The sequence below is a fragment of the Pelmatolapia mariae genome, linkage group LG16_19 (assembly GCF_036321145.2).
Source record: "Pelmatolapia mariae isolate MD_Pm_ZW linkage group LG16_19, Pm_UMD_F_2, whole genome shotgun sequence".
NCBI classification, from domain to species: Eukaryota; Metazoa; Chordata; class Actinopteri; order Cichliformes; family Cichlidae; genus Pelmatolapia; species Pelmatolapia mariae.
In genome coordinates, this window is record NC_086241.1 from 471650 (window position 1) to 495266 (window position 23617).

General features: G+C 44.3%; 1 protein-coding gene across 1 annotated transcript in view; it reads left to right on the forward strand.

Annotated features, from left to right (window-relative positions):
• The window catches only part of ttn.1 (titin, tandem duplicate 1), a 164041-nt gene that overhangs the window by 95618 nt on the left and 44806 nt on the right, over window positions 1-23617 (forward strand). Inside the window, exons 154-198 of the mRNA XM_063500209.1 lie at window positions 116-297; window positions 498-627; window positions 809-960; window positions 1040-1187; window positions 1744-1909; window positions 2127-2278; window positions 2764-3060; window positions 3234-3533; window positions 3963-4277; window positions 4358-4506; window positions 4697-4847; window positions 4948-5229; window positions 5327-5629; window positions 5790-6092; window positions 6809-7090; window positions 7256-7443; window positions 7535-7646; window positions 7863-8165; window positions 8356-8664; window positions 9065-9346; window positions 9434-9733; window positions 10002-10295; window positions 10382-13351; window positions 13444-13764; window positions 13899-14183; window positions 14284-14589; window positions 14723-14886; window positions 15054-15294; window positions 16297-16572; window positions 16698-16997; window positions 17121-17423; window positions 17503-17802; window positions 17890-18177; window positions 18323-18625; window positions 18890-19192; window positions 19309-19614; window positions 19870-20157; window positions 20372-20662; window positions 20740-21027; window positions 21132-21414; window positions 21529-21836; window positions 21938-22042; window positions 22315-22512; window positions 22604-22900; window positions 22991-23578. Of these exons, the coding sequence (XP_063356279.1) occupies window positions 116-297; window positions 498-627; window positions 809-960; window positions 1040-1187; window positions 1744-1909; window positions 2127-2278; window positions 2764-3060; window positions 3234-3533; window positions 3963-4277; window positions 4358-4506; window positions 4697-4847; window positions 4948-5229; window positions 5327-5629; window positions 5790-6092; window positions 6809-7090; window positions 7256-7443; window positions 7535-7646; window positions 7863-8165; window positions 8356-8664; window positions 9065-9346; window positions 9434-9733; window positions 10002-10295; window positions 10382-13351; window positions 13444-13764; window positions 13899-14183; window positions 14284-14589; window positions 14723-14886; window positions 15054-15294; window positions 16297-16572; window positions 16698-16997; window positions 17121-17423; window positions 17503-17802; window positions 17890-18177; window positions 18323-18625; window positions 18890-19192; window positions 19309-19614; window positions 19870-20157; window positions 20372-20662; window positions 20740-21027; window positions 21132-21414; window positions 21529-21836; window positions 21938-22042; window positions 22315-22512; window positions 22604-22900; window positions 22991-23578 (14412 nt within the window). The remainder of the gene's footprint in view (window positions 1-115; window positions 298-497; window positions 628-808; window positions 961-1039; window positions 1188-1743; window positions 1910-2126; window positions 2279-2763; window positions 3061-3233; window positions 3534-3962; window positions 4278-4357; window positions 4507-4696; window positions 4848-4947; window positions 5230-5326; window positions 5630-5789; window positions 6093-6808; window positions 7091-7255; window positions 7444-7534; window positions 7647-7862; window positions 8166-8355; window positions 8665-9064; window positions 9347-9433; window positions 9734-10001; window positions 10296-10381; window positions 13352-13443; window positions 13765-13898; window positions 14184-14283; window positions 14590-14722; window positions 14887-15053; window positions 15295-16296; window positions 16573-16697; window positions 16998-17120; window positions 17424-17502; window positions 17803-17889; window positions 18178-18322; window positions 18626-18889; window positions 19193-19308; window positions 19615-19869; window positions 20158-20371; window positions 20663-20739; window positions 21028-21131; window positions 21415-21528; window positions 21837-21937; window positions 22043-22314; window positions 22513-22603; window positions 22901-22990; window positions 23579-23617) is intronic.

Below are 23617 nucleotides of genomic sequence, written 5' to 3' on the forward strand. Positions count from 1 at the left end.
CAGCATAGTTCAATACTGATTTAAAAGCAAAGCTTGCATTAAGGACAGGATCAAACAGGACAGTGTGTCATGAACTCAAGGAAGGGATTTTTTTCTCCAATATTTTGTTCTCCAGTTGAGCCAACGGTGACTCTCGATGTGACTGCTCACGACCTGCTGAACTGTAGAGCTGGAACCACCATTAAGATTCCTGCCACCATCACCGGCCGACCTGTCCCCAAAGTCACCTGGACTTTCGATGGAACGGCTGAGACTGAGAAAAAGAACGATCTACACACTCTGCCAATTGACTCAGAGGTCAGACGTCCACATATTCTGTCCAAATGACATCATATTTTAATATTTTAAAATATATAGAAGAAGGGTTTGAAAGATTATTCAGCCCTAATAATCTTAGAAGACAAAAAATTTACTGTTTTTATGGTTTGCAATCTGAATTATGGCTCAGCCAAGTTAGTGCTGAATGTTTTAAGGAGAGGGTGAAATTCTTTCCGCAGATACATTCCACCGACACAACCTCAGTGATTGTGATCCCAGCCTGCAAACTGAACCACAGCGGCAGATACATCATCAACGCAGAGAGCCCTGCTGGACACAAAGTGGTCAAAGTCAGAGTCAGCGTCCTCGGTATGTAAGGCTTTTCACACTGAGACACGTGGTGCTACAAAGTGTTTCATGACTACAATATAAGTAAACATACAAATTAAAGAAGGATATGTTAATTAAGTTAATTATGTCCAATTAGCACTTTAAAATATGGCAAAAAACACTGAGTCTCTCTGTCTTTGATCGTTACCCGGACCTGCAGACCTGCCCGGACCTCCCAGAGACCTGAAGATTAGCGACGTGACCAGGGGAACATGCAGACTCACCTGGAAACCCCCAGAGTGTGATGGAGGAGAGAGGGTTAAGAGCTACTTTATTGAAAAGAAAACAGCAGAGGGAAAAGCATGGACCAAGGTACAGCCTGCAGAATAACGTACATTAAGCTATACACTGTTTTGCTCCCATGTATTTGACGCCGATCTTGTTCTTCCAGGTAAACCCGGCCTGCGCTGCTCAGTCTCTGGTGGTTCCAGATCTGAATGAAGGCCAGGAGTACTTTTTCCGTATACGTGCTGAGAACCGCTTTGGCTTTGGCCCCTACATCGCAACCATTCAAAGGACCAAGGCCAGAGATCCAATCCGTACGTTCGATTTTATTATCTCATCTATTGTTTCCTGCTGTGGCTCATCTAAACACATGCTTATTACATTTTTTTTCTATTTTATACACAGAAACCTTTAGTATAGCATAATACCTTACAGTTTTTACACAATGTACAAATCCAAGATAAACTAAACTATCTTATCTGTTTTCTACTTTTGTATCGTGATGTTCAGAGCATGTGCAGATGATACTGTCATACATACACAGAAAAAGCGCACGATTCACAGCAATGTGACAAACATCTAACAAAATGTTGCTGAACAAAGTAAAATTGCTTCTGTAGTCTGTAATTTGATTTTATAGTGTAGACTGACTCTAAACTCAATTTTAACCCACACACTAGTTATGTGATAACAGCTGAAAACAAGAATATGAATCTTGAGCACTATATCATAGAAGAAAACGGTATATCCTGAAGTTGATCAAATCATGACAGAAATGACATTTATCAGCAGCAGCATTACTCCTGATGAAACAAGTGTGATGGACATCATGGCTGTTTGTGATCTGACACCCGTCTGTAATGTCTCCAGATCCTCCCGATCCTCCAACAAGGTTGAAGATCCAGAGCGTCAGGAAGGGCACGGTAACTCTGACCTGGAAGGCTCCAAAGAACGATGGTGGTTCACCTGTAACCCACTACAGCGTTGATCTCCTCTGCTGGGACAGCAGTGGCACCCAGAAGGAGTCCTGGAGGAGGTAAAACTTCACCCGTCTGCTCTCTCGGTTTCTACTGAGACTCGATTTGAGAACATGTGGTATGGACTTACTCTAACTTTCTGACTACAGACCTAAATCTGTTAAAAATCTGGAAGATTCTTTTTTCTTTGTAAACCAATAGAGACTACTCACCTTTACCTTCTCAAGCTGCTGTTGTGTTGGCTTCGGCTGTAACTCCATGTTGTGCTACATCCAGGTGCAACAGGAGAGACGTGGACACCACCAGCTTTAAAGTGGAGGACCTTACAGAGGGAGACGAGTATGAGTTCAGGGTGATGGCTTACAATGAAGTCGGACCCAGCCGACCTTCATCTACTGCTGGACCAATCATCATCCAGGACCAGAGCTGTAAGAGAAATTTAATAAAATAGGCAGTGGAGCTGCAGTGTCAGAGTTTGATTTTCAGTTCAGTGTTGAGTCCGTTCAACAGTAATCTCAGTGCTCCTTATATTATCACTTAAAACCCTACATAACGTACACCTCTGCACATATGTACAGTATATACTGTGTAGTAACAGTACACTTCAGTACTTTAGTCATATTTGTCATTTTATGGGCGCTAACCTGTGAAATGTGATGGATGCAGAGCTGGATGTTCTGTTTGTAAATTATGTCCTTTTTAACCTCAAGTTACAGTGTGTCCCAACAGCAGTATGTAATGACTATCAATACCTTTCATAAAATAAACAAAGCCTTGAATATTTTATGGACATTACCTTGAGTATTGCCCATATTTACTTTGGTCAGTGTATTAGATTTCCACCTAGAAACCAAGCTGCCAAAAATGCAATTAAAAAGCAAATAACTGTCAAGTACTTTATTTCGTCCTCCAGGTGCTCCATCCATCGAGCTGAATGAGTTCATGGAGGTGGAGCAGGGCTCCGACATTAGCATTGTGGCCCAAATCCGTGGCTGTCCATTCCCTACACTCACCTGGTACAAGGCTCCACCCCACAAGTCCGACGCCAAGGTGGAGGTTCAGTACGACGAGCATATAAATAAGATTGTTTCGGACGACAGCTGCACACTGCTCATCCAGCAGGGCAAACGTCCCGACACAGGCCTGTACACGCTGGTGGCTTCCAACAGCCTCGGCAAGGCCTCCAAGGAGATGAGGCTCAACGTGCTCGGTACAACACACTGCAAATATATCTAAAATATCTCATGTTTTACTTTAACTTTCATTTGAATTATTTATTTTCATGATAGTCGGTGTGGTGGAGTAAATTACTGGAATTACAGTCATCGTTCACCAGAATAATTTCCACAGCGTTATTTGAGTCTTGATTTTGTGTGCCTGCAGGCCGTCCCGGTCCTCCCTCTGCTCCCATTAAGTTTGAGGAGATTGGAGCTGAGAAGATCACGCTTTCCTGGCTGCCGCCGAAGGACGATGGTGGCTCCAAAGTCACAAACTACGTCATCTGGAGGCGGGTGGCCAACAGAAAGACTTGGGTGCCTGTCACCAGTGAGCCGAAAGAGCGGATCTGGACAGTGGAGAACTTGATGACGGGACATGAGTACGTGTTCCGCATTATGGCACAGAACAAGTATGGAGTCGGACAGCCATTGGACAGTGAGCCCGAGGTGGCCCGAGATCTCTACAGTGAGTTTAACCATCTGACTCTCAGCAGAAAACAAAGCTATGAAACCATTAATGGGTCAATTTAAAGTCAGTCACGTTTAAGGAAGCTTCATTTATGCCAAATTCATATACAGCATGCAATAATATAATTCTTCTGTAATATAAATCTTCTGTTGCATTGTTTTGCTAAAAGACAGCAGGAGGGCTTTGTAATAGAGGATGAAACTCAGAAAACATACCAAGCAGTAATCCATCTTTTAGTCATTCTTAACCATCAACACAATAATAGCTGTGAGATTTTAACAAGTCATGCGAAACAACAACTATCAAATCAAATGTTCTTATTTAAAAGTGAAAGTGAGGATCAAAATGTAAAAGATGAAGGGGGACGACCTGCATCAGGTCTTCTAATCTTCTAACCTTTAATGCTATGTGTCTGCGCACCTGCAGCTGTACCTGGTCAGGTTGAAAAGCCGACAGTTACCAGCGTAACCATGGACTCCATGACCGTTAACTGGGAAGAACCTGAGGACGATGGGGGGTCCCCGATCACTGGCTACTGGCTGGAGCGCAAGGAGACAACTGGCAAACGCTGGACCCGTGTCACCCGCGACCCGATCCGTCCCATGGGCCTGGGCGAGTCATTTGTGGTGAGCGGACTCATTGAGGGATCCCAGTATCTATTCCGAGTCTCTGCCATCAACGCCGCTGGGCCCGGACTTGCCAGCCCTCCCACTGACCCCATCTTTGCCAGAGACCCTATCAGTAAGAATTACACTCTGAAATCACTGAATTCATACAGGTTTTAAGGACACAATATTAACCACCTCTGTCTCTTCCTGTAGCGCCGCCATCTCCTCCAACCCCAAAGGTTTCTGACTGGACAAAGTCTACAGTGGACCTGGAGTGGATTCCTCCTCTGAAGGATGGAGGCTCCAAGATCATTGGTTATTGGGTGGAGCACAAAGAGGAGGGCACTGAAGCCTGGGTCAAGGTAACTGATAACTTCATTGACTGGCACATCTATGATGAGGCTAAACTTAGCAAACAAAAGAAGCCAAATCATTTCATGAGGTCCCAACCCAACATGAATAAACCGCACCTTCTCATGAAGCACAAAGCCTTAGTGTCTTATTAGAATAAATGCATCTGTCTATTGATCCATCCATTTTCATGTCTTTTAGGCCAAGGACACGGAAATCCGTGGCACCCGGTTTGTGATCACTGGTCTGAAGACTGGTGGTAAATACAGGTTCAGGGTGATTGCCTTCAATGCTGCCGGCAATGGTGAGCCAGGAGAAGTCCCAGAGGTTCTGGAGGTGAATGACAGAATTGGTAAGTCGGTCCGCTAAGCTTGTCAAAATTCTCCCAGCAATGACTTAAAAGACCTATATGGAGTCCTTTTGGAATAGACTACTGAGTTTCTTCCTTCCAGTTGCGCCTGAGGTCGACTTGGATGCCTCGGTGAAAGAAAGAATAGTGGTCCACGCTGGCGGCGTGATCCGCATCATTGCCTACGTGTCAGGCCAGCCATCCCCTGATGTCACCTGGAGTAGAGATGGAGCTGCGCTGCCTCCCGAGGCTAAAGTGGAGACGACAGCCATCAGCTCATCTCTTGTCATCAAACCTTGCACTAGAAAACACCTTGGTGTGTACATACTGACCGCCAAAAATGCTGGAGGAGAGAAGACAAAGAAGATCACAGTGGAAGTTCTGGGTAACACACTGTTTTCATTCAAACAGAATTGTTGGACATTTAAAACCCACAAAAATTGTAAATATGTATTTATTACATTTGATTGTGTCCTTCTCAGATGTTCCCGGGCCAGTAGGCATCCCCTTAGTTGCAGAGAACCTGAGCACTGACTCCTGCAAAATCAACTGGTTCTTCCCTGAGAATGATGGCGGCTCACCTATAAGCAACTTCGTTATTGAGAAACGTGAGGCTGAGCGCAAAGCCTGGACGTCGCTGTCCTACACCGCCAGCAGACAGAACGCTGTGGCTCATGACCTCACACTTGGAAAGGCCTACTTCTTCAGAGTAGCTGCAGAGAACGCCATCGGTATTGGACCCTTTGTGGAGACTGCAGCTGAGATTGTCATCAAGGAACCCATCAGTGAGTTTAATTAAACAAACATAGTGACCATTGGACACTAGAGGTCTTACTGCAGTAAAGAAATGAAGAAGGTTATCTGATCCAACCAAGAGTAGAAATCTAAATCACTAAGTGAGTTCCTGTCTTCAGATGTGAAGAATGTTCGTATGTTTGTTTTTAGGTGTTCCAGATCGTCCAGAGGAGGTGGAAGTCACCAAGGTCACCAAAGATTTGATCAGCATCGCTTGGAAGGCGCCCAAGTATGACGGTGGCTCAGAGATCACTATGTATATCCTGGAAGCACGCATGATTGGCAAAGACAAATTCACTAGACTGACAAAGGAGACCCTGATGGACAGGAAATACACCTACGATGGCCTCAGGGAGGGTGACACCTATGAGTTTAGGGTCATTGCTGTCAATGAGGTTGGCCCCAGCAAACCATCTTTCTGCACCAAACCAGTCACCTGCAAGGACGAGCTAGGTAAGCGGTTTCCCATATTAGAACTGGATTATTATTGGCAGCGAACAGGGTTCAGTAAAACATGCCAGTGTCATCAACAAAAAATAAAAATGAAAAACAGTGAAATGATTGATTTCCATGAGGAACATCATATCAGAGGGTCTCTGAGAGAGGCCACTGCGGTTTTCTCTGTCTTCTTTGTATTATTATTGTACCTTACAATATAAAGCAACTTGAGCAAACTGTTATAAATAAATATATAAATATAAAAATAATATTGAAGTGAAATTTCATTTCTTGATTCACAGATCGTCTTCATCAGGTTACACAGTCTGCTCCAAAAATACAGTCAGAATAAAAGTCCTACAGTTTCACATTGCCGTACATAATAAAAATGTTCTTAGTCGGTCTCAAAATTAGGTAAACACAACCTGAGATGAACAGCAACAGAACATATTGCACCATGTAAACACTAGGCCAAAATGGAGAAGCAGTGAAAAAAAACTGTATACTCTAAGTATAACCATTATTACTGAAAGCAGTGACAATTCAATGGTCAACATCACTCGTATTATAAAATATCCATTAGAAAAAATGACAAGAAGGAACAACAAACAAACAAATGTCCACATGCCAGTGTGGCTTCTTACTCCCAATAAGGCAAAAATAGAAAACAGAAATGCCAAGATCATCCTAAATGTATTAAATATTAAAAATGATGCTTTCTGTTTTCACAGAGCCGCCTACCATTGAGCTGGATTTCCGCGATAAGATCATCATCCGTGTGGGGGAGAGCTGCCTGCTGCAGGGCCGCTATACTGGTAAACCGCCTCCATCCATCACGTGGCATCGTGACGACAAGGAGCTGAAAGCTGACAAACACATCATGTTTAAGAACACGCTAACCACCATGTCGCTGGGCCTGATGAAGGCAGAGCGTGAACACAGCGGCAGATACGTGGTCGTTGTAGAGAACAGTACCGGATCCAGGAAGGGAGTCTGCAACATCACGGTTGTTGGTACGTCTACACAGATCTCAAAGAGACGTAGCAGCTAAATGACTGATTTATTTTACATTTACTGCTTTCAAGCAGACTGAAATACAAGCTTTCTAAATAATGCAGGAAGTGCGTGATCACACAACAGGAACTCATTTCTCTTTGTCTTTTTCTTCTGCCCTCCAGACCGTCCGACTCCTCCTGTTGGCCCAGTGGTGTTTGAGGAGGTTCACAGGGAATACATGGTGATCTCCTGGAAGCCTCCTCTGGACAGTGGTGGTGTTGATGTCTCTAATTACATAATTGAGAAAAGAGACATCAACAGAGAAACCTGGACCACAGTAACATCTGCCACCACCAAGACCACATGCAAAGTAGGTTGATGTGGCTCTACAAGATGTTCAGAGGTCCTGTTAAAGGTTTGCTGCAGTTGAGAGATGCTTACATGTTGTTGTTTCTTCTCAGATCCCCAAGCTGACAGAGGGCAGGGAGTATATAATGAGAATCTGTGCTGAGAACATGTACGGTATCAGCGACCCTCTGGACTCTGAGGAGATGAAAGCCAAAGATCTCTTCAGTACGTTCATGGAGTGCTATTTTTTTTCCAGTTTGAGGTGTCAAATTACCAGTGAGAAAAAATATGTTCTTTTTAACTGGAAGACGTATGAAGAATTTACCAAAAAAACACTCTCAGTAAAAGAAAAATGATAAATGATCTGCAAACAACTGGTATGCTCAAAGTTACCAAATGTCGTTCCCTATGTGTCTGTTTGCTCTTGCTGCCTTCCTGCAGGAGTCCCCGAAGCCCCTGAAATGCCAACAGTCAGGGAGGTGTATGGCACCAATGCTCTAGTGCTGTGGAACCGACCTCGTGATGGTGGAAAGCCCATCACCAACTACATCCTGGAGAAAAAAGAGACCACAGCCAAGAGGTGGTCCAGGGTCACCAGAGACCCACTGTACCCAGCCACTCAGTATCGAGTCCAGGATCTAGTGGAGGGCTGCGAGTATGAATTCAGGGTGATGGCTGAGAATGAGCTCGGACCTGGAGATCCCAGTGTCCCCTCCAAGCCCATACTTGCCAAAGACCCTATTGGTTAGTGTGTCAAAGACATTAAATATTTGTTAAAAACAGTACTATAACTCAGGTGTTCCTTGTGCATTAAAGGTCCCTGCCATAAAGTTAAAAATATTTTAGGTGTCCATCTTACTACTAATACTAGGATTAAGAAAGCGTTTCAGATTTTTAGTTTTTTTGCTCATATAAATCCTCTTTTTGCTCACAGTGCGCCCCAGTCCTCCTGTGACCCCCGAGGCCTATGATAAGACCAAGGACTCCGTCAGCCTGAAGTGGAAGATGCCACGCCACGACGGGAGGGGACGAATCTTTGGATACCTTGTGGAGTACCAGAAGCCTGGTGCCGTAGAGTGGATGCAAGCCAACGAAACCCCAGAGCAGTGCCCTGACCTCCACTATGTGGTGACAGGGCTGGCTGAAGGACACGAGTACAAATTCAGGATCTTCACTGTCAATGCTGCTGGCAAATCAGATCCTGCTTATGTCAAGGACACCATTAAAGTCCATGACAGGCTTGGTACTTGTTTTTTTTTCTGTATTTTAAGTTTTTTGAACAACATATTTTTTAAATACAGAAACATATACTAAAAAAACAAATGACAAACCAGCACTAAAAGATTTGTCATTTTAGCGACTATTTGCACCATTAAAACATATTCTGTCCCCCCAATTTATGACACGTAATCTTTGCACAGTTATTGTTCTCTGAACAACCAGAAAACATTTCTTTACCCAGTGCACAATATTGAAATTTATTGAAAAATAGAAATGTACAAAATAAACAAATTATATTACAATATTTTCTTTTGTATTAAAGATTTATCATTTGAATGCATTTTTGCTTAGCTGCCAGGGCTTTCTGCCCTTTTCCCCTACATTTACTAAATTCTGTAAACTTTTTCCATTTGCCTCCACAGAGGAACCAGAGTTGCTGCTGGATGCCAACATGGCACGTGACCACCTGGCCATGCTGGGCACTGACATCACCCTAAGTGCCACCATCAAAGGTGTGCCGACGCCCACAGTCAGCTGGAAGAAGAATGATGCAGACGTTCCTGCTCACATCACCGTTGCTGTTACTGCCACTGGCAGCAAAGTCTTCATCCCGAAGTGCGTCCGTGCAGACTCTGGCAACTACACCATCACTGTTGAGAATGCTGCTGGAAAGAAGACAGCAACCGTTGCTGTGCTTGTGCTGAGTAAATTCACTTTCTGTTAATACGATGAATTATTGAGTTCAGATCATATTTGAGTTTTACTTGACCACAAACTTTTGTTTCCACTAGACAAGCCTTCTCCTCCCAGGGACTTGGTAATCTCTGATGTGACCAGTGAGTCCGCCTACCTCACGTGGAAGGCTCCAGAGGACAATGGCGGTGCCGTCATCTCTCATTACATCGTGCAGAAGAAGGACGTGGCTGCTGAGCAGTGGGTACCTGTTGCTGCGGCCAATAAGAAACTGAGTCTGATGGCCATGTACCTGATGGAAGGAATCCAGTACTTGTTCAGGGTAGCTGCAGAGAACCAGTTTGGCAGGAGTGATTATGTAGTGACCAAAACACCCATCAAGGCTGTCGATCCTCTCTGTAAGTGAAAGTCTGCATGACGTGGTCTAATTTGACACACTTTTAAATAGTGATTCTTCAGCTATTTTGGTAAATTGATAGTTGTATGCCATGTCATTATTGTGGGGTCTTTATCTTACAATAAAAAGTGTCTTGAGGCAAATGTTGTTTTTGGCGCTAAATAAATAAAACTGGAATAAAGTGAAGCTTTAAAAGTGTAACTGTAAATTTATACATTTGAATCCCATCAATAAAAAGCAATTAATTTCTTATTTCCTGGCTACTTTAGATCCTCCTGGCCCGCCCAAGAACCTGCACCACACTGATGCAGATAAGACAGAGGTTTGGTTGGCATGGGAGTGGCCTGACCGCACCGGCGGAAGTGAAATTACTGGCTTCATTGTGGAGCACCAAGAAGAGGGTCAGACTGACTGGGTCACCTTCAAGACTGTAAGCAACAATCACACCCATGTCACAGGTCTGGAGGAGGGCAAGACTTACCGCTTCAGGGTCAAAGCTCAGAACGCCATTGGCGTGAGCCGTCCCGACACCAGTGTCCCTGTCACATGTCAGGAGAAAACATGTAAGAAACATAACTTTGCTGTACTGTAAATGCTCAACATTCTCCTGAAATAATTATAATATTTCTGCTCTGTTACTCTCTTTCAGTGCCACCTACTATTGAAGTTGATGTAAAGCTTATTGAGGGTCTCATTGTCAAAGCTGGCACCACTATTGCTCTTCCAGCCAAGATGGTGGGCATCCCTCTTCCCACTGCCAAATGGATGACTGATGGCAAAGAGATCACATCTGAGGGCCGCTATCACATTCAGTCAGCTGACTCCACAACCACCCTAAGTATCCCTGAGTGCCAGAGAGCAGACACTGGAGAGTATATACTCACTGTGTCAAATCCTGCAGGCAGCAAAACTGTTGCCCTTCATGTGACCGTCCTGGATCTTCCAGGTCCACCCATTGGACCCATTAATATTTTGGAAGTCACCCCTGATTACATGATGATCCAATGGAGAGCCCCAAAGGATGATGGTGGAACACCTATCACCAACTATGTGGTGGAAAAGAAGGATGTGAAAAAACCATGGGAGCCTTGGTCTGTGGTTAGCTCCAGTGGCACAGTGACCAGAGCCAAGGTGTCCAGACTAGAGAAAGGCCGTGAGTACATTGTCCGTGTGCGTGCGGAGAACAAGATTGGTATTGGTGCTCCACTTGAGAGTCCTCCAACTATTGCCAAACACATGTTTAACCCTCCCGGCCCACCAGGCCTACCAGAATGTTCTGATATAACAGAGAATGCTGTAACAGTGTCATGGAGCCTGCCTGACTATGATGGAGGAAGTCCTATCAGTGGTTATGTGGTTGAACGCAGAGAAATGACAGGAAAGTGGATCCGTGTCAATAAAACACCTGTTCTCGACCTCAGATATAGAGTCTCTGGGTTATTTGAAGGGAACACTTATGAGTTCAGAGTATTTGCAGAAAACGTTGCTGGTATCAGTGAGCCCTCGCTTACCTCTGATCCCATCAAGGCCACCCGAGCCATCACCAAACCTGGCCCCCCCGGTAATTTTAAACTGAAAGACTGGAGTAAGTCCCATGCTGACATCTGTTGGACCAAGCCTACAAGAGATGGAGGTAGTCCCATTCTGGGGTATGTAATTGAGGCTCAGAAGTCAGGAACTGCCCAGTGGGACAGAATCAACAAAGACCTTGTCAAGATGTGTGCCTATAGAGTTCCAGGCCTCATCGAAGGACTAGAGTACAGAATCCGCATCAGAGCCACCAATAAGGTTGGAGACAGTGAACCCAGGGAGCTACCTCAGACTATCTTGGCAAAGGACATCCTGGTACCACCTGAAGTTGTTGTTGATGTGTCATGCCGTGACTCTGTGACAGTCAGAGCAGGTCAGATTATCAGTTTGATCACTAGAGTCAAAGGCAGACCAGATCCAGAGATCACTTGGACCAAGGATGCCAGAGCTTTGGCCAGGGATAAGCGCACACAGATGAACAACAACTACCCACTGTGTGAACTCATCATAAACGATGCAGTCAGATCAGACTATGGTAAATATGCTATTCTGGCTAAGAACAGCAGCGGGCAGGCACAGGCTACCGTTCTTGTCAATGTCCTAGACACACCGGGAGCTTGCCAGAATATAAAAGTGGCTTATGTGACCAAGAAATCCTGCATGGTTTCCTGGGAGAACCCTGAAGACAATGGAGGAACTGAGATCACTCAGTACATTATTGAATGTCGTCAGCCCAGCCAGCGAGGATGGACAGTGGTTTCCAATGACTGCACTAAGCGTCTGATAAAGGCTCCTCTTACAGAGAGTTGTGAATATTTCTTCCGGGTCAGCGCAGAGAACAAGATTGGCACTGGTCCACCTACTGAGACCAAGACACCTGTATTGGCAGTTGATCCCATTGAGAAACCTGGTGAACCCATTGACTTCCATATATCTGAGATAGGCAAGACCTTCTGCTTCCTCAAGTGGAAGAAGCCAGATTATGATGGTGGTAGCCGTAATCTGGGTTATCATATTGAAAAGAAACCAAAGGAGGCTGATGAGTGGGAGAGGCTTCACAAGGGTGCCATCAAGGAGACTTACTTCATGGCTGACAGATGTATCGAAAACCAGATCTACCAGTTCAGAGTTCAGACTAAGAATGAGGGCGGTGAAAGCAACTGGGTTACCACAGCTGAAGTCATGGTTAAGGAACAGTTAGTGATGCCTGAGATCAAGATTAAATTGGATGGAACCCTTATAGTAAAAGCAGGAGACTCCATTCCTATAGAGGCAACAGTGACGGGCAAACCCCAGCCTGATATCAAGTGGACCAGGGATGAAAGCACAGAGGAGATTAAGAAGGGCCCCAGGCTTCAAATCGAAAGTGGTGCAGACTTCTCTAAACTTCTGATTACTGGAGCAAGGCGCACTGACAGTGGCAAATATGCTGTTACTGCCTCCAACAATGCAGGAACATGCTCTGCTCATGCCAAGGTCATTGTACTGGATAGACCTGGCCCCATCAGGGATCTCAAGATATCCGGTATCACTAATGACAGGTGTCATCTGGCCTGGGAAATCCCAGAGGATGATGGTGGCTGTGATATCTACAACTACATAATTGAGAAATGTGAGACCAAGAGGGGAGTCTGGTCTGTTCACTCCAATGCCGTCATCACCAACAAAGCGAAGGTAACTCGTCTTATTGAGGGTAATGAGTATATGTTCAGAGTTAGAGCCGAGAATAAGATGGGCTCTGGACCAGCAGTACAGAGTGAAGCCATTGTTGCTGGAACGCAGTTCAGCGTACCTGGTGCTCCAGAAGCACCAGAGGTCACCAAGATTGCCAAGGAGGAGATGACTGTTCAGTGGTCAGAGCCAGAGAAGGATGGTGGAAAGCCAATCACAGGATATCTGTTGGAGAAGAAAGAGGAGCATGCTGTTAAGTGGTCTCCTGTCAACAAGGATCCAATTCCTGGAACTCGTTTCACAGTTACTGGACTCCTTCCACTTCATGAATACCAATACAGAGTGAAGGCGGTGAATGAAATTGGCATCAGCAACCCAAGCAAGGCTTCACGTGCAATCACTGCTAAGGATGCAGTTGGTATGTTGTTAATAATAATGTTTACATTCTGCTTAATGTTGATAGTCTAGAAAGTCTCAATGGCTACACAAACCGTTCTTCTCTTATTGCAGAGCCTCCTGCACCTCCTACTAACTTGAAGGTTTTGGACAGCACCAAATCCACAGTCACCTTGGGATGGACCAAGCCGGTGTCAGATGGTGGAGCTCCCATCATTGGTTATGTTGTGGAGATGAGGGCAAAGGGAACTGTTAAGAAAGGTGAAGATGGCTGGAAGAGGTGCAATGTGGCAGCTCAGCTGATCACATGCGAGTTCACAGTCACAAGTCTGGATGAGAACCTTGTGTATGAATTCAGAGTGTCAGCTCAGAACCAGGTGGGCATGAGCCTGCCATGCAATCTGGAAGGTGCCGTGATTCCCAGGGAGATTCTAGGTGAGGACGTAATTGAATTGAATTATAATAAAGTGTAACAGAAAATATATTTAGACTCGAGAACAGTGGATTTACATTAAAATGTGATCTATGCTTGCTACTAAAAGATAACTCCACTGTTACTCTTCCAACAGAGACACCCGAGATAGACTTGGATGCCAACCTAAAACAGGGATTAACCGTAAGAGCCGGTTGTCCCATCAGATTATGTGCCACCATCAGAGGCAGACCACCTCCAAAGGTGATTTGGAGGAGGATGGGTATTGACAACGTGGTCAGGAAGGGTAAAGTTGACATCATTGACACCATGACCTTCCTGGTCATTCCCAACAGCACACGTGATGAATCTGGAAAATACTGCCTGACTCTGCAGAATCCTGCTGGAGAGAAAGCTGTGTTTGTCAATGTGAAGGTTCTGGGTAAGTCCTGGTCATTAAGAAATCCATGCAGCTACCATACAGTTTATTAAAAATGCTTTTATTTTGGTGAAGTTCTAAAATAATCGCAATATCATAACAGACACTCCTGGACCTGTGATGAATCTGGAAGCTACAGACATCAAACAGACATCAGCAATGCTGTCTTGGAGCCCTCCAGAGAACAATGGTGGCAGTGACGTCACACATTATATCGTTGAGAAGCGTGAGATTGACCGCAAAACATGGGCGACTGTCAAGGCCGAAGTAGCACTCGATAAGATTCCATTCAAAGTCAACTGTCTGATACCAGGAACAGAATACTACTTCAGGGTCACAGCTGTCAATGAGTATGGTTCTGGGGTTCCCAAAGTGACACCCACTTCTTACCTGGCTTCTGATCCTGTCAGTATGTATCATGTTGAAATTTCATCAACACAAACAGCCCAGCCACAACTGATAGCTACCCGTTAAACACAGATATGGTGTTTCATCAGTCACAGCAAACAACTGAACACAAGTGTTTTACTTTGTTTTTTTAGGCAAGCCAGATCCTTGTCAGAAAATTGAAGTCCTAGAAATCACAAAGAACAGCGCTTTGGTCGGGTGGGTGAAGCCTGCAAGGGACGGTGGCGCCAAGATTGATGGTTATGTAATTGAATATATTGAGGTCAAACCTCCTCCAGAGCCTCCAGCAGCTGTGGAGGTTTGTTATGTCACAAAAGTAATTCTTTTCAAAAAAGCTTCAATAAACTTTGATTTTTTTTAAATGTGAAATTGTTTCATATATAGTATTTACTTTTGCTGTTTTTTGTTTTTTTTACAAGAGCATATTCTCTCATAGCAACTCATTAATTCTATAATTTACTGCAGGTTCCTGAAGGAGAGGAAGCTCCTCCACCACCTCCACCACCACCAGTTGAAGAGGAGGAAGAGAAGCCAGAGCCTGAAAAGGAAGTGTGGAACGCTTATACTACAGTTAAAGGTTTGACAGTCAGCATCAGTGGACTGAAGGAGGGCAAGAGGTACAAGTTCAGAGTGGCTGCCAAAAACACCATGGGTCTCAGCTTGTTCACTGAAACCAGAGACCCTGTCGAGATCAAGGAACAGATGTGTAAGTTGTGTCTAATTAAACACTAGTTTTACTGAGAATTTGTCACACTGTGGCCATTTGTGTTGCAATGTGCAATATTTAGAAATACTCAACCGTCTTTTCACTTTTTTAACTGCTTGTTAAATTCAGGCTGAGGGGTGAGGCTCACCCTAGGACTGATTTCTTTCATACATTTATTACTTCATGTCTCTCTAAAAGGTTCCTGAAAGGCTTCAGATGATCCACAGTGCTGCAGGGAGAGTAGTAACTGGGACTAGAGAGACCACATTTTTTTCATTCTGGCTTCTTCTCATTCTCATCCTGTTAAGTTCAGAATCAATCTTAAAATTCTGCTCCTCACCATATCACCCTATTAGAGGACTTCGCTCTCACAGTGCAGGCTTACTTGTTGTTCCTAGAGTATTTAAAAGTAGAATGGGAGGCAGAGCCTTCAGTTTTCAGGCCCCTCTTCTGTGGAACCAGCTTCCAGTTTGGATTCAGGAGACAGACACTATCTCTACTTTTAAGATTAGGCTTCAAACTTTCCTTTTTGCTAAAGCATATAGTTAGGGCTGGACCAGGTGACCCTGAATCCTCCCTTAGTTATGCTGCAATAGACGTAGGCTGCTGGGGGATTCCCATGATGCACTGGGTGTCTTCACTCACTGTGTTTGTGTACCCTCTTATATTTAATCATTAGTCATTTTTAAACTGTGGCTCTGTCTGCTGTCCTGCTTCACTCTGCTGTCTTCTTCCTTCCATCATCCCCAAACATACCTGGCTGATGGCTGCCCCTCTGTGAGCCTGGTTCTGTCATTAAGTGCTTAGTCAATCTGATTTTGGGGATTCTTTCTAATGTTGTATTTTTACATTATAAAGCACCTTGAGGTGACTGTTGTTGTGATTTTAATCCACATATATATATAAAATATAACAGAGTTGTGCTGAATTAGAAGCTGCTTTCTGCATCCCAGAGTAATATCTCAAATGTACTAAGCCAAATGTTCACATCCTGTCCTCCAGTGGAACCAAAGATTGTCATGCCAGAGGCAGCAAGTGCTAGAGCTGGAGCCAAGCTTAGAGTGGAGGCAGTGGTTTCAGGAAAACCGACCCCAACCTGCAAGTGGCTGCGTGGCGAAAAAGCCGTGGTTCCATCCAGCTGCCTGGCTGTGCATCAGTCAGGCAACTTGTGTGTGTTGATCATCAAAGACGTATCAAGGAATGACACTGGAGAGTATAGCCTTGTGGCTGAGAACAGCACTGCAAAGGTGACCCAGACCATGAAGATTGTCATCAGAGGTCAGTGCCCCTACATTAAATAATAATAATTTTTAAAAAAGAATTTGCATATTTGACCTCAGCAACAGAAAGCACGAATGTGATGAAGAACATGATTGGTGTAACTGTAACCGTGTGTATTTCAGATATACCCGGGCCTCCTGAGGGCCCTGTAGAGATCAGCGATATTGACTCTGATGCTTGTTCCTTATCCTGGAATAAACCTCTGGAGGACGGAGGGAGCAACATCACTAACTACGTGGTGGAGAAATGTGATGTGAGTAGAGGCGACTGGGTGACTGCTGTCTCTACATGCCCAAAGACTAATTGCAGGCTGGGAAAGCTTATCCCTGGGAAGGAGTATGTGTTCCGCATCCGTGCTGAGAACCGCTTTGGCGTATCAGACCCCGTTCAGTCCGACAGGATGGTCGCGAAGTTCCCCTTTGGTAGGTCTACCTAAAATATGCTGCTTGGTAGAGATTAAGGTTTATGCCTAGAGTTGGTCAATTATGTCATTGAAAACTGGTTTACAGTACAGAATATAGATTAACTGTATTTACTGTCTCTAGATGTTCCAAGTGAACCCCTTAACTGCCGCATCAACAAGACCAACAAAGACTGTATGTTTGTGGCCTGGGATAAGCCAGAGAGTGATGGAGGCAGTCCCATCACGGGTTACTACATTGAGCGCAAAGAGAGGAACAGTCTGCTGTGGGTGAAGGCCAATGACACTGTTGTTCGAAGCACTGAGTACCCATGTGCTGGCCTCATCGAGGGCCTGGAATACACCTTCAGAGTATCAGCTATTAATCGCGCTGGCCAGGGCAAACCAAGCAAGAAGACTGACTTTTTCACTGCAAGAACACCCGTTGGTAAGTATGACTGGCTTCATATTAGATTAGAATAGGTCATTCATTTTATTTAAACTAATATATCTGTTATGCACTACAGACACTCCAGGTAAACCTGAAGTCCTGGATGTAACCAAGAACTCAGTCACTCTGGTTTGGACCCGTCCTAAGAATGATGGCGGTAGCAAGATCATTGGTTACTATGTTGAGGCCCTGCGGGTACCAGGAGACACTTGGATACGCTGCAACACAAGTAGCCAGAATGTGCCTAAGGAGGAGTACACAGTTACTGGGCTGGAGAGAGACTTGCAGTACCAGTTCAGAGTCATTGCTAAAACTGCTGTCAACATGAGCAGTCCCTCAGAACCCACAGACCCTGTCCTCGTGTGTGCTGAAAATGGTTAGAAGTTTTGACAATATCATATAGCCATCTTTCTACGACAGTTTTGAGCTAAGTGTTCATTTACCTCCTTTTCATTAAATATAGTTCCTCCAAGGGTGGAGCTCAATGCCAGGATGCAGAAGGGTTTGAAGGTGAAGGCTGGAACTACAATCCTCCTGGAGGCTGATGTGTTCGGTAAGCCCATGCCCAGAGTGACCTGGAAGAGAGGTGACGACAATCTGAAGTCAGGTGAAGACCAGGTTATTACCCACCAAAGAAATCACTTTCAGTTGGAAATGACAGATGTCACCAAGGAGCACACGGGAACATACACCATCTTGGCTGAGAATGCCAGTGGCTCCAAGAGTGCTGAGATCCAGGTCATTGTGCTAGGTAAGATCTTTAACTTTCTATGAGAAAAAAATATATGTTGAAACTAAACCAAGATCCAAGTTGGAGTTAGAATGTTTAATATTACATTTTACATTAACTTCAACATGATTTTCACAAAAAGCTGATTGGTTTTGTACATTTTCAGATGTACCTGGTCCTCCTGCAAATTACAAATGTGTTGAGGTGTTTGCCACTAGCATCAAGTTGTCTTGGGAACCTCCTCTTAAGGATGGTGGTGCCCCGGTCACCAACTATATTGTGGACAAGCGTGAAACCAGTAGACCTGAATGGGCTCAGGTTGCAGGTAAAATCAAGGGTGACATCCTTGAGTTCACTGTGGCAAAGTTAATTGAAGGTCGTGAATACCAGTTCAGAATCCGCGCTGAGAACACGTGGGGAGTTGGAGACCCTCTTATCACCGGCCCTGTCATCGCCAAGAACCCATTCAGTGAGTCATTACTAGAATTTTGTCCGAGTTCATATATCACAGAAAGGATTTATGGTATTGGAGAATTGTAACAATCAATAATTTAAACTAGGTCTAAACCTGTGACATAAGGAGACAAGCAGCTACATCAAACCAGCTTAACGTCATTACAATATTCTGTTATCATATAGAGCTTCTTTTCATAACATTTCCAGATTGAATAGCATATATTAAATTTCATTTAAAAAATGCCTCCTAAAGTCGTACCTTTGGTGTCACTTCCAGCTGTCCCTGGCCCCTGTGAAGCCCCAGTGATCACCAATGTGACCAAGGACCGTATGACCGTGAGCTGGAAGGAGCCTGCAGATGATGGAAAGTCCACTATCCTGGGTTACATGTTGGAAAAGAAAGAGACCAAGGAAATGAATTGGACCAAGTTAAATAGGAAGCCACTGACAGAAAGAAGTCTGGAGGTTACAGGCCTCACAGAGGGAATCGAGTATGAGTTTAGAGTTATTGCTGTCAACGTGGCTGGGCCCAGCAAACCCAGCGAGCCTTCTTCTGGCACTGTTGCACAGAATCCTATCAGTGAGTCGGAACTTCATTAGCTCTGATAACTCTGCATAGATCTTTCTGTGTTACTTGAACTTATATGTACTTAAATGTATATATAACCTAAACTGGGTCAATCTGCTCTTTTTTAGCTCCTCCTGGACCTGTTGTGAATCCCAGTGTGACTGACACCACCCACAGCACCATCAGTCTTGCCTGGACTGCCCCCACCAACGATGGTGGAAGCCCCATTATTGGATACTTGGTGGAGTGCAAGAGGACAGACACCAAAGACTGGATCCGCTGTAATGTCCCAAGGAACCTGCAGGAGACCCACTACGTCATTCAAAACCTCATTCATAAGTCAGAATACCAGTGCCGCATCACTGCTGTCAACAAGATTGGCTTTAGTGAACCAGTTGAAGTCCCCGGGAAACATGTCGCCAAGGACATCGTTGGTATGTATTTTCAGGCTGCATATATTTTAATTCTGACAAACAGTGATTAAGTAGTACATCTACAAAATAATTTAAGTACAACATAAAAAGAACTGCTCCTGGACAAATGCAGATTACGCATAGTTGTGAGGATCATGACCAAGACAGATGAAAATAGAACGACCAGAATTTCAGACTTTGTGACTTCACGTTATATAAAGCAGGCACTTTCCTTAAACATACTCATGAAATCATTCTCTCTCTGTGTTTGTACAGTTGCTCCTGAGGCAGAACTGAGTGCAGAGCTGAAGGATGGCCTGGAGCTACGTGCTGGTGCCACCATGAGACTGCATGCCACCATCAAGGGTCGTCCCATTCCCAAGATAACTTGGGCAAAGATGAACACTAACATTAAAGACCGTCAGGGCATCATCATCAAATCCACCCATGTTGACACCATGGTGATAGTGGAGAAAGTGAACAGATATGATGCTGGCAAATACATTCTGAGCTTGGACAGCTTAGCTGGCATGAAGATGTACACCATCGTTGTCAAAGTTTTTGGTCAGTACAGGAGGTTATTTCACTAAACAAATGCATTAATATTTTGCAGTGACTATAGTCAAGTCAGATTGATATTAAGATAAGATAACCTTTATTAGTCCCACATGTGGGAAATTTGTTACTAATGGTTAGTCTTAGTTTCTTGATTAGTTCAATTTTACCCCCCCCCCCCCAAAACAAAACATTAGTATGAAGTGTTGTTTTATCTTTCCAGACACTCCTGGACCACCAGTTAATCTAATGGTGAAGGACACATGTAAGGACAGTGCCTCCATCTACTGGGATGCTCCTCTGATTGACGGTGGCTTTGAAATTACCCACTACATAGTACAGAAGCGTGACACTGAGAGGAAGGCTTGGTCTACCGTTTCCACCACCTGCAATAAGACATCATTCAAGGTTCCAGACCTCGATGCTGGGCGGTCCTACTGCTTCAGAGTGGCAGCAGTTAACCAGCTGGGTATTGGAGAGTTCTGTGAGACTGATGATTCAGTCAGAGCAACAGGTGGGTTGGATCATAACAGGTTATGTACTTGGATTTTGTTTCTCCAACTGTCATACTAATTACATTTAATTTTACAGAGGAGCCTGGGCCTGTTATGGACTTCAAGACCCTGCTGGTTACCAAGGATTCTTGCACTTTAAGCTGGAAGAAACCCCTCACTGATGGTGGTAGTCGCATCATCTGTTATGTACTTGAGGTTCTCAATGGTGAGGATAAATACAAGGAGCTAATGAGGTCTAAGAATATGCAGTACAGTGCCAAGGACCTGGTGGAGGATAGAGAGTATACCTACAGAGTCAAAGCTGTGAATGACACAGGAGAGAGTGCTCCCAAGGAGCTGAAAGTGGTTGCCAAGGACCAGATCAGTAAGTATCCCCTTTTATGAAACTTTCAGACAAAGAACTTAATAAGTAAGCACATAAAGTCTTTAAATATGGATATATTAAGTAGTTGCTCCTTTCCCATAAAGTTCTTCCCAGTTGTGACTTGAGGGAGTTGCCCAACATGTGCTACATTGCCAAGGAAGGCAGTACCGTCCGCCTGAAGATCCCAATTATTGGCAAGCCTACACCCAAGGTAACCTGGAAGAAGGGAGATGATGAAGACCTGACAGACACCGGCCGAGTGTGTGCCGAGTCCTCAGCAGTTAACACCACCCTCCTCATCAGGGACTGCCAAAGGACTGATGCTTCCAAATACACCATCACCCTGAGAAACAGTGCTGGAAGCAAAGAGTCCACCATCTTTGTCAGGTAAGGATTATATAATAGAATTTAAAGGGTATTTTCCTCAAAATGAATTGCACCATATCCATACGACAGTGTCTACACATAAAAAAGGTCCAAATGATCCTTTTTCCTTATTAGGGTGGTGGGTAAACCTGGCATTCCTGGAGGACCAGTAAAGTTCAAAGATGTTGCTGCTGATGGTGCCACACTAAAGTGGGGTCCTCCCAAGGATGATGGTGGCTCTGAAATTACCAACTATATCCTAGAAAAGAGGGACTCCATCACAAACATGTGGGTGACTGTGTCCTCTGCTGTGGAGACCAACACCATGAGAGTAACTGGTCTTCATGAGGGCACAGAATACATCTTCAGAGTATGTGCCGAGAACAAGTATGGGGTCGGCGAAGGACTCAAATCTGAGCCCATTGTAGCCAAACATCCATTCAGTAAGTACTGTATACTGTTTCAAAGGCTGAATTGTGTTGTTATTCAATATTTATTTGTCTTTTTGGACTGCTAATCACTCTTCATCACTATTTTTGTACAGATGTTCCTGATGCTCCTGCTCCTCCTCAGATTATGAGCATGCGCCATGATTCGGCTTATCTTGCCTGGACTGATCCAAGGAAGACTGGAGGATCTCCTATTACAGGTACGGTCTGCTTTAACATGGTTGCAGATGGCCGCTCCTCCCTGAGCATGATTCCCCTGAAAGGGGATCGTCTGATTGTCGAGGTTTCTCTGCACAACTGTAGGGTTTACCTTACAATTTAAGTGCCTTCAGATGACTGTTGTTGTAATATTGGGTTGCATAAATAAAACTGAATTTAATTGAACTATCAACAAGTATGTTATTCTGCCCCAGTATTCTTGATACATTTTATATGTAAATTTTGGTTTATTTTGCTTTGGTAATATGTGCAGGCTATCATGTTGAGTTCAAGGAGAGAAACAGTATGTTGTGGAAGAGGGCAAGCCCAGCTGCCTTGAAGATGAAAGAACATAAAGTTACTGGGCTGACTGAAGGTCTGGAGTATGAGTTCAGAGTGATGGCAATTAATTTGGCTGGAATTGGTAGACCAAGTGCCCCCACTGATCCACAGGTGGCCCTGGACCCCATTGGTAAGTAAAAGAAAAAATTACAAACATCTTTAGAAAAATGATTTTCAAATATAAAACAATACATTCATTATTGTCATATCTATACCGCTAGATGCACCTGGTAAACCAGATGTAATCAGCATTACAAGGAGCACTGTGACCCTCCAGTGGACTGAACCTCAGTTTGATGGTGGCCACCGACTGACGGGCTACATTATTGAGAAAAGAGACCTTCCTTCTAAAATCTGGGTAAAGGCAAACAATGTGAATGTTGTGGAACCTGCATTCACTGTCACCAATTTGCAAGAGGGCTGCAAATACGAGTTCAGAATTCGGGCAAAGAATGCTGCGGGCGCTCTCAGTCCACCCTCTGAGCAGACAGATACCATTATCTGCAGAGATGAATATGGTAAGATGAGATATAAATCTATATTAAAACCATTCTGAATGTTTTCAGGCAGCATGATACAAATAAATGTTTCCATTTGTCCTCCATCAGCTGCGCCAACCATTATAATTGATGCTCAGGTGATGGAAGGCTTGACTGTCCGAGCTGGCGATACTATCGTCATCACTGCCACAAGCATTTTAGGGAAACCTGCACCAACCTCCTGCTGGTCAAAGGGAGGAAAGTACTTTAAACCCTCAGATCTTGTTCAAATTGAGACCACTGCCACATCCTCCACTTTGTCAGTCAAATATGCTAGCAGGAAGGACTCTGGAGACTACATAATCACTGCCAGCAATCCCTTTGGTGTAAAGGAAGAAACTGTGAAGGTCAAAGTTCTGGATGTTCCTGGTGCTCCTGGACCCATTGAATGCAGTGGTGTATCCTCAGAAAAAGTGACTCTTACATGGACAGCTCCTACTGAAGACGGAGGCTCTCCTATCAAGTATTACACCCTGGAGAAGAGGGAGACCAGCCGTTTGCTCTGGACTATCCTGGAAGATAACATTATTGATTGTCACTATGTGGCCAACAAACTCATCCAGGGCAATGAATACTTCTTCAGAGTCTCTGCTGTTAACCAGTATGGTGCCAGTGAGCCATCTCACTCTGAGGCAGTTAAAATGGTAGATAGATTTGGTATGTATCATTTATTTTTGTTCTACAGTATATCTGGAA